The 10,612-nt window shown below is 37.4% G+C and overlaps 1 protein-coding gene across 1 annotated transcript; it reads right to left on the bottom strand.

Annotated features, from left to right (window-relative positions):
* Positions 1–2,413: 2,413 nt before the first annotated feature.
* dynll2b (dynein, light chain, LC8-type 2b) lies at positions 2,414–8,992 on the bottom strand. The gene is made up of 3 exons (XM_007259602.4): positions 8,835–8,992; positions 3,810–3,946; positions 2,414–2,945 (listed from the first exon to the last, which is right to left on the bottom strand). The coding sequence occupies exons 2-3, from the start codon at positions 3,939–3,941 to the stop codon at positions 2,808–2,810; spliced, it is 270 nt and encodes an 89-aa protein (XP_007259664.1). The 5' UTR covers positions 3,942–3,946; positions 8,835–8,992; the 3' UTR covers positions 2,414–2,807.
* Positions 8,993–10,612: the final 1,620 nt, after the last annotated feature.

Genomic DNA, 10,612 nt, shown 5'->3' on the forward strand with positions numbered 1-10,612 from the left:
TACTGACATCATGTAGATAATTAATGTACCAAAAATATTATGTAACCATTTTTTACCTTTTTTTGCTGAGACTTACCATGTTTTTAATTAGTCTTTTGCTGACTCCACCCTCAGCTCAAATAAAAAAAATGGTAAAAAAAAAATGGGAGTAGTAGTTTGGAAGGGGCACTGGGTGATGTATGGGTTTAGAGGTGGGGCAGAAGGGAGAGCTGATTAGGCTGAGCTGCAGCAGCAGTGTGCCTTTGCTAGCGGTGGACATTACCAGGGGTGCAGTATTATTGATTAATTGAGTTGCATATTGTGAATGTCTGGGTACCATAGTAAACAGAAACATCATCCTCGACTACAGCTCAGTTGAACCTGCGAGGGTATGACAGCGGCAGACATTTTTTATGGGTTTAGAAAAGGATTCTAAAAATTTTGAGCAGTATTGGTATGTTTCTTTAATTCAGAGGAACACATTTCAGCTATTAATGAAAAATATGGTTTAGGGTTTAGTGTCTCTTTAAGAATCATATATAGTACCAGTCAAATATTTGGACACACCTACTGATTTAATGTTTTCATGAATGAATACTTAGATCATAGAGGTTATGAAGGAGCACATCAAGAATTATGTAGTAACTTAAAAATGTTAAACAAACCAAAATACAAGTTACTGCTGGTTCATCAGGGGTGATGAACTTTTAAGAGTTATAACCGAGGTAACTTCTGGTCGTTATTTTCTGGGGCAGACCTGATGAGAGCCAGCTTCATCATAATGTTTATTGAATGTCTTTGCGACTGCATTTGAGGATACTTTCAAAGCTCTTGGGCAAGAAGGCAAGAAAATAAATTAATTACTCTTGACCAGCTGTTAACTGAAAAGCCATTCCAGGTGACTACATCATAATGCTGACTGAGAAAATTCAGCCAAGGTGTGCAAAGTTGTCATCCAAGCAAGAGGTGCAACTTTGAAGAATCTAAAATATAAAACATTCCTGATTGAACACTTTTTAGTTCACTAAATAATTCCATATGTTTTCTTCATGGTTTAGATGACTTTAGTATTCATCTACAATGCATAAAAAACCCACTTAATTTAAGGTGTGTCCCAGCTATTGATTGGTACTGCATCTATTATTATTTGTCTGCATTGCTTCTGGCTTAAGTCTTTTTGATTCTATTTCTACAGTGAACGATACCCACATGTTTAAGAAGGCATATCTGACGTGCAGTCTGGAGCACCAAAAACAAGACAAACTGCCATATTGGCTGCTCCATATAGTTAACAATAAACGAAAACAATGGGATGCCTGCTTGGATGTTATTTCTTTCAATACATTGATGTATAAAATTATATAGTGCTTTAAACAATTTCCCTACATGTAAGAAAACATGATGAAGTGCCCAAATAGGTGCTCCTCTTAATGAGAAGAGCCATAGCAGTGGATTAAATTTAATGCAATGCTGTAAAGGGTGTCCGTATATCTGTGAGACTGTGTATGCCAATGAATGATCCTCTAATGGAGAGCATGGCTCTCCAGTGGCTTCCCATGGGTATCCTCACAATGGAATTAAATTGACCTACAGGTGTTTTTTCTGATGGAACAAAAACACATTTAAGTAAAGAGAGAAGAAACTTGTCTATGATAAACTTGAAAAAATGTTAATAGTCTGAAATATAACCATGACACACCGTCATTCATCACTGATGGCATCATAGTCTTTTGCCCACTGGTAAGGCTCCATGTTGTGTTTAATTTTTCCCCTGGCCTGTAAACAGCACAAGTATTCCACTGAGCACATTTCCTTTAGATAGGAACATGTCCATTCAAAATGCTGTGCACTCCCCTACAAGATCAATAAATAAGGCTGTCAACAAGCTTGTGAGTGAGTTTGAACACCGGCCAGTGTGCTCATAGGAAGGTGATTATTGGATTATTGGAGCATTGTCCGCTAGTGGGTGCAGCTATGTGGGACATTCCATTTCTGAAGTTGTGTGGGCATTTAACATTTCTTGATCCACAGTGTCGCACGTGTACCAGAAATATGTCCAACAGTGAAGGGGGTAATAATTGTGACAGGCAGTGTCAGGCTAGAATTGCCCATGTGAACAGAAAGGCAACAACAGCATGAATCACATCCATATTCAACACAGGAGGCTCACCATTATCCAGAGTTCTTTAACTTCCATGGGAAATCATACTAGTTTATGTCCTATGACATGCAGCATGTCAGCTGCATATTAATTTACATTTTTCTGACTGGACAACCGATTCATATTTATAAGATGTCAAAATAAACCCCAGCTTTCATCTATAATATGTGGCATATGACATTTGGAGATTTTAACTCAGGGATACAATTTAGTATAAAGAGCATGCAGACACCTGAATGTTTGCCACCCTCCAAGACAAAACCAGACACAAACTGTATGACATTATTCTTTAATATTACTTAAAGGCAGCAGTCGAAGCATTTTGTACATCTTCAGAGCAAAAAAAATAATTCTGACTTTGAAAAAATACTTAGCAAAAGAAAAAGGAAAAAGAAAGTTGCTTTAACACATGTGCAACTACCAAAGAGCAAACGTCATATTGCAACATATACAAATTAAATATTGTACACGGTCCATGCACTTATGCACAGCCTCTATAGCCATTTTATTATGATGAGTAAGTGTGTGCGCGTCTGTATGCATGTGTGTGTGTGTGTGGGTGTGTGTATGTATTTATCAGTGTATGTGGCTTCAGTCATCAGTGCATCACAGTCCAGGTTTGGAGCCTAAGCTCAGAATTTGTTGGATGAAAAGAAGAGGCTGGCCCTCAGCCTGACTTGAAGAGCAGAATGGCCACCTGACCAAGGTAGAAGTAGATGAAATGCTTAGTTTCATGCGTCACGTAGCTGCCGAAGTTCCGCCCCACGATGCAATGCCACGTGGGGTTGTACTTCTTGTCAAACTCCTGTTGATGAAAACGCTCATTAGGAAGACTGCATCAGCCAAACAACACTGTCAACCACAATCTCAATAAATACACAGCAGCACCATAACTGTTTACCATTTATATAAAACTAAATAAATAACCAACACAACAAAAACAATTATACTCCCTTTAAATCGAATAATGAATCAGTCCATCACAAAGATTGTACCAATCACTTACAACACATGCATCCTTCACACTGACATGGATGTTAAGCATTACATTCACTAGAAGACTTCTCAGTTTCCTCAATATCTATATGTCTGTATTTGTATTGAACATGCATAAATGTGCCATAAGACAGATATATAAGCCTTTTCTAATGCATTATAAAACAGCAGAATATATAAAAGAAGTTTTATGCTGCATTACTGGATTAGTGTTACACTAGGATGCATTTAGATGTAAAAAATCTAAACATTTATATGCAAGTAGCAAGACAATACTCTTGTGCTGTGAAAGAACATCACATAAAAGTACATCCACTGAGAAACTTTAAATGCTAGCATGTAAGAACACCAGGTACTGAAATGAAAAAGCTTTCTAGTTCTTTGGGTTTTCTTTGCAAAGGTTTCCAGTGTTGAGTTTAATGAACAGTTGTTTGCTCAAATCCAGCAAAGTTGTATTTTGAAACTTTATCAATCTTATTACAGGGGATTTAGAGGTATTCTGTGAAATATTAAATAAATAAATAAATATCACAAGTAGAGCTAGGCAATGACAATATTTTAACATACTGCAGATATGGATGATGTGGATGTGTATAATATAAAAAACGGCTGTTTTATCAGCACAGTTTCAACAAATGGATTGAAGTGACCAATAATCAAATATCCAAGTTACCTTTTTGATGTATGCAGCAATGTCTTTCTCAATGTTGTACTTCTCCATGGCCTGTGTAGCACAATCCACAGCATCTTGCTGCATGTCCTCAGACATGTCAGCATTCTTTATCACTGCCTTCCTGTCAGTCATGATGTCTAAAGCAAACACAGAAAGGTACAACGTTAAGATTGCAAAAGAAGTGTCCACAGAGTCGATCAAATAATAAAATGGAGGTCAGACTCATTTACATTTACATCATACTTGCAATTTGATGTACATTAAATGTTACACCAACCTCCATGTTTATGTCTTATTAGTAGATTATACAACAACTAGTCATTAATTTTTATTGTATACATATAATATTAACATCAGGCATCACAATAATTGAATGTTGCCTCAACTGTATTGTAATACATTTAATAAACCAGTTGAAAGCTTTTCTTTTGAATTAATTTTCTTCACATTAGTCCATAGCAAGTAATATATTCCTTTCCATATTTTTTTTTTGTGATCAACTTTTTATTCGTTTTACAAATGTTTAACAACATGGAAGGGGTAGGGAAAAGGGAGCAGACAACAGCATAATATAAATTTAACACAGACATTGTACAATTCCAGGATACAAATATTACTAAAGAACTATCATATAAGAGCGTATAATCAGATAACTCATAAAGAAGCTATAAAATCCTGAATAGACTCAATTTCTCCCAGTAACTGATTGTTGAAAATTTAGCTTTGTTAATTTTAGCTGTACGATATTCTATTCGGACTATATTTTGAAGACTAGAGATCCAGAAATTCATAACTGAAAGCTGATGAGAAATCCAAATCCAAATAACATTTTTCTTTTTATTAGAAGGTAACTGAAGGTCTGAATCATCATCTAGAAGAAATGTGGCACCCTGTGGTAACCATATGGATTCCGATTCATCCATAACTCATTCCCAAGCTATTAGCTTTGTTTCTCCATCAGTCTCTAAATGTTGTAGCTCTGCTGCATTTACAGTCACTGCATCCTTTCCCTTGGCTGGTGTATCGCTTAGTGACAGGGTAAAGCGGGACCCCACTGTCTTTTCCTCCAAATGAAAACCACTGCACTCTCATGGGTCCCTACTGACAGGCCTTGCATGACACGCCTCTGACTCAAACACTAATCCCAGCACGATGTCTGACCTCTGCCGTGCCCTGCAGCGGCAAACAAAAGACAATTTCATAAAAACATCATGCACAGCACAACACAAGCCGTCAAGAACACACTACACCTACTATTGGAGAATTAACTATATGAACAAAATCTTTTTTCACAGAACATTAATGAGAGAATGGTTCTTATCTGCAAGAAAGCCTGGACTGAATACATAAAACATAACTGAAGCTCTGTGATCACAAGGAAATAAAAAGGAGCATAACCATCACACCAGCATTTACCCAAACATTACAATACTGGAGATTAGATACAAAGAGTTAAAGCCATTTTCAGACAACACAGACATAATCAGCAGCATATTGATTGCAAAGTGCCTGCCATGAAGCTTCAGACAGCAAATTCTGACATTTCACACCATTAATCAACAACCTAGCTAATTATCACACCAACACATTTGACAACATTCCAGATCTCCTTAAGCAAAACACAGCAATAATTTAAGACCTTTAGTAGGTATTCCTAAATGTAAAACACATAAGCAGTGCAAGTAACATGCTCTTGTTGTTTAGAGTGATTGGGTTGAATTAAAATGAAGTAAGTATGCCTGAAAAAGACCAAGGGACACTGGCTTCACTAATACAACTGGCTGGGCTATCCTAAAACTTGTATTTATTTATTTTATTTTATTAGTTAGTCAATGAAATTCCCAACATCGGTACAACCCTAATCACAAGCAATACAAGGTCCTGTTTCCCCCACAATAAGGCTAATCCTGAACTGAAAATTTCTAAATTCAATCCCCGTCAATACTCCAGCTTAGTCTTTCAGAATTATTATTTTTTTTTTTATTATTATTTTAGATTTTTTTTAAAAGGCCTCCCCCAAAAACATTAAAAATGATCTATCTAGACCTACACCTTGTGGCATTTTTTTGTTCTGTAATCAATATATTGCAATATGTTAAATAAAAAATAAAAAAACAAAAACAGGATTTTTACCCAGATCCTCAAGCAGTCAATCCACTATGTAACCCACCATGTCTCATGATATAAATAATCTGTATAACAGATTATATTAAAATAAGTGGTAATGGGAATATATCTGCTACTGGTCATGGAAAACTAGAAGCATAAAAGCTGTAGAATGACACGTATGAATTAATTTGCTATGAGAAGTGCACGTCCTGCAATGTGACTATACTGCACATGCGCACATTGTGAGACTAATGCTGAAATGATATATTGTGCAGCCCTAATCTTAGCTCAATTTAATCTCAATTCCAGCTATAAATGTGTTCATACCAAAGCAAATGTTTTCATTTGAGCAATAAATAAAACAGAAAGCCTAGAACCTGTCTGCCTGAGATCTACCTTCCCACTCATCCATTTAAGGAACTAGTGCAGCTACCAAAAAAGAAAGGAACAGTTATGATTTGACGGAAAGGAGGCCACCTCAATCAGCTCCCTCTTCTAACACACTCTAAGGCTCTCCTGTGTTCGGCCTGGGACAGGGAAAAGATCAAACCTGGTGTGTGAAAATAGAAATGGACTGTCTGAGACGGGAAATCCAATATTAAATGGTGGATAAAGATGCAGATTCACACGCACACACTGACCAGCTTTCAGCTTTTAAATCATTTGAGTGGGCAGTTCTGAGCTTCTCTGTGCAGCACAAGGCCTTTCTGAGCTTTGCACCATTTACACGGTTACTTACCACGGCTGTGTTCTCAAGACTGACCATGCACAACCTTTAGATATAGGATCTGTTTAAATGGATCGCTGAAAATTTAGAAACGTGAAGATTTAGGCAGTTTTTTTCACTGAAGTTGCAAGCTTGCTGTCTAGGATAGCAGAGGCAGGATCAGGAGTGTGGCCTGAGGTGACCGAGGTGACAGGCTCATATGGCAAGCCGCTTTAGCCTAAACTGACACCAACATGTCACCACCTGGCTCAGTTTTAAAAAAATTAAAAACTCAAAATGTAACATTTTTACAGCATAGTCTTTACTAGTAAAAACTTTCAAATAATGAGCTATATTTACTATTTATACTAAATCTGAAGATTAAGAAAAAACATTCTGACTAGACATATTACTAGAAAGACCTTAAGGCATCCCAAATATATCAATATTCATTTACAGAGCACCATGCTGTCGTATCTATAATTACAATTACAATACTTCATTTCTTACTAGTAAAAGGTCCAGGACCACCATCTGAAAGAGATTCCATGTAAACCAAACACATGACTAGTTCAAATTACATCAAGGTTATGATATCCTGGTACTATCCCAGCTAGAATGATTTTATAGATCTATAGAACTGAAATTATAACTAGTACTAATTAAACCTAGGGCTGGGAGGTTAACTGAATTAGACTGATTAATAAAACTACTGTTTTAATGTTTTTTAAAACTGTATACTCGTTCATGTTGAAACTGCAAGAGGAAATCTCAGTATATAAATCATTTCCTTCTGATAGACACCTGTAAAGAACTGAATACAAGGAGGTTATTATATATATATATATATATATATATATATATATATATATATATATATATATATATATATATATATATATATATATATATATATATATATAAAAAAACTCTGAGAAACTCTTTTGTGGAAGTTACTTTCGTATTTTTACACATTTTCTTAATTGAAATACAAGGAGGTAAAGTTTGCACAGAGTTTAATACAGAAGTTGCATATAAGTTTGAAGGGGGTGGCTTATTATTTGCATAATAACTAATATGTAAAAAATAAAACATGTAAAGGAAACAATAGCTTGCCCATCGATTTAAATGGTGTTGTTTTACAAAAAAAAGTAAAAACGAAAAAAACTGAAAAGCTTAACTGTTTAATTTTTGCACAAGGAGTGGCATAAAGTTATCCAAAAGCAGTGTGCAAGACTGGTGGAGGAGAACATGCCAAGATGCATGAAAACTGATTAAAAACAAGGGTTATTCCACCAAATATTGATTTCTGAACTCTGAAAAACTTTATGAATATAAAATTGCACCTTTTTTGTTATTTCAGACATTTCTCATTTTTTGCAAATAAATGCTCTAAATGACAATATTTTTAGTTGGAATTTGGGAGAAACGTCTGTAGTTTATAGGATAAAACAACAATGTTCATTTTACTTAAATATATATACCTAGAAATAGTAAAATCAGATAAACTGATTTAGAAACTGAAGCGGTCTCTTATTTTTTTTCCAGAGCTGTATATAAAGAATAACGAGTTTTTTTTAACAATATCAATAAACTGGGTAAGGACTTTGTTAGGTTTCCTACAGACTCGAGGAAGGGTTTTAGTTCAGGGCCACAGGACTAACTTAGCGACTTTACAGTGGAATTAACCGAACAGAGCATTTCACAGCAGATTTGGACAGCAGTAAAAAAAAAAAAAAAGCCTTAGCCAAGTAGTTATTGTTCTCAGAAAAGGTGACATAAACCTCAAGCCGCGCTGCGCTCGCTGTGTAGTTATCTGCTAACAAACGGTTTGACACCAACACAATTATATAAGAGCATTACCGCTAACAGCTACTTCAGCCAGCAGCGCTCTGACTCCCAACTTTCAGCAGATAGCTCCAAGGCGCTGCGCTGATCCCCAAACTAACAAAGTAAAGCAATATTCTGACAAAACACGTGTTATAATCAAACCTGAGAACACTTCCAGTTCTCACTAACTGTCCCCCACACACTGAACCCCCGGCGGTGACAGCTAACTAACAGCGCTGGCTGCCATGTCGTGGCGTATCTGCATGTCATGCTTTCTCTCCTGTAATAAATAAACTTATCAGCAGTAAAATAACGTTAAAGCTCCTCAAGCCCAGCACAGCCGCTCCGCACGCGCGCAGGGAACTAAACACACAACCTACCGTTTACTGTCCTCCTGCGGGGGTTCTACACCAGGGCACCGGGCAATTCTGGCTCTCTTGTCTCTCAGCGCCGAGATCCACGTTTGACCTGCAGACGACCGTTCAACTCTCCACAGCGTCCATGCGGTGTCTGCGCCTCCAACTCATACTCACCCCGCGAGCCAGCACCGCACCGCGGCCCCGCCCACCATACTGCACCCGCCCCCTGATTGGACGAGGCGGCGCCTCTCCCAGCGTGTTACGAGCGTTTTTCTCTAGCCTCCCACTGCCCGCGTTTTATTTCATCCCACAATGCAATCGGGGGCGAGATGAAGAGCTGAGGAGGATCTTCTTCATTCATTCATTCATTAATGGCTCTTACCTCTCAGCCTTGGTGGGAGTGAGGAGGTGTCTGACTTAGGCCTCCCCCAGCCTCTTCTTACACATACCAGCATCTAATCATACAGTGTTGGTCAAAAACCTTATATCTCCATCTCCATTTCGGCAATATTCACTTTTTACCCTAGATTTATGATACATGTATTAATACATTCAATAGAAATGCTCCAGAATTACTTGGATCAAAATCTTTCTACATTGACATAAACTGAAAGTTTTTTTTGGGAAGTCCAGGACCAGGTTTGGCTAATAGCGGTTTCAGATTGTCTAAGCTGGCCTTTGATGCATACCTGTCAAGTTTTGGATTTAAAAATAAGGGACATTTTCTGAGGTTCAGTATCCCCTACATTTTAAGACTTTTTTAAGACATTTTAAGGTTTACAGTAAATCTAAAATAACCACCTGTGAACCACTTACAAACTACAATTAGATTATCAGAATAACCAGTCGCTGTCTGGGGGCCCCAGGCAATGGCTTGGTTTGCTTGTCCTGTTGCCACAGGTCTGTGACTAGTCAGAATGAATTTATAGAGATCTGCATTAAAACTGAGTTAACCGCCAGCAGTACCACAGAGTCCAGACCTGAACCCCACTGATAGCTGTCCACTGCACTGGCAATTGTGTGCTCACTGTATGTCACTGTGTTCACTGAATGGATGAGCTAAAGGCGGAGGCCACATTCCATTGCAGTATGGTCAATAGGGTTGTCTTGTTTTAGATACAAAGATTTTGTACACATGAAAGTGATCTTGGAGAAAAATATTTTCAGTTTTTATGCACGTGTGTCTTTTTTTAACCTTTATACACCACCATACACAAAGCAAATAAAAGATAATTACTCCCATTGGGTAATTACTGCATGGTTGATTATGTTTCAGCTGGCAAAAAGTTATTTAACCCTAACTGTTGCAGTGAGTAGCTTCTTATTTGTTAAACACCCATGTGGAAAGACACATGCTGTGGTTGTGGAAAAGATATTCATGTGTCCAACACATTACTATAAAAGTGGAATCAAAACAACACTAGATCTCACGGACATGTTTAATAGTGAAGGTAAGAGCATTTCCGCAAGCACAATGTGAAGGAAAATCAAAGGATTAAAACTAAACAATGGTGTCGACTTAATAAAAAACACTTATTATTGAGGTTAACCAGCTAAAAACAACTTTGCTGGAGCAATGGAAGAAAGTCATGTGGGCTGATAAGTCCAGATTTACTTCAGAGTTAAAGGTGCATCGGGGTAAGAAGAGAGGTGGCTGAAGTGATGCACCCATCATGCCTAGTGCCTACCGTACAAGTGTGTTGGGGCGATGCTATGATCTGGGGATCAGCAACGTTTTATGTGCCCAAATAATAACAAGCAGGTTACTCTATCATTGATTTTTTTCTTCTCTGATGAAA

Source organism: Astyanax mexicanus, chromosome 17, assembly GCF_023375975.1.
Source record: "Astyanax mexicanus isolate ESR-SI-001 chromosome 17, AstMex3_surface, whole genome shotgun sequence".
NCBI classification, from domain to species: Eukaryota; Metazoa; Chordata; class Actinopteri; order Characiformes; family Acestrorhamphidae; genus Astyanax; species Astyanax mexicanus.

Coding starts and splice junctions, on each gene's coding strand:
- dynll2b (XM_007259602.4), bottom strand. CDS start 3,941: ATGACTGACAGGAAGGCAGTGATAAAGAATGCTGACATGTCTGAGGAC. Junction 2,946..3,809: donor TTGCTGCATACATCAAAAAG/GTAACTTGGATA, acceptor TTTCATCAACAG/GAGTTTGACAAGAAGTACAA.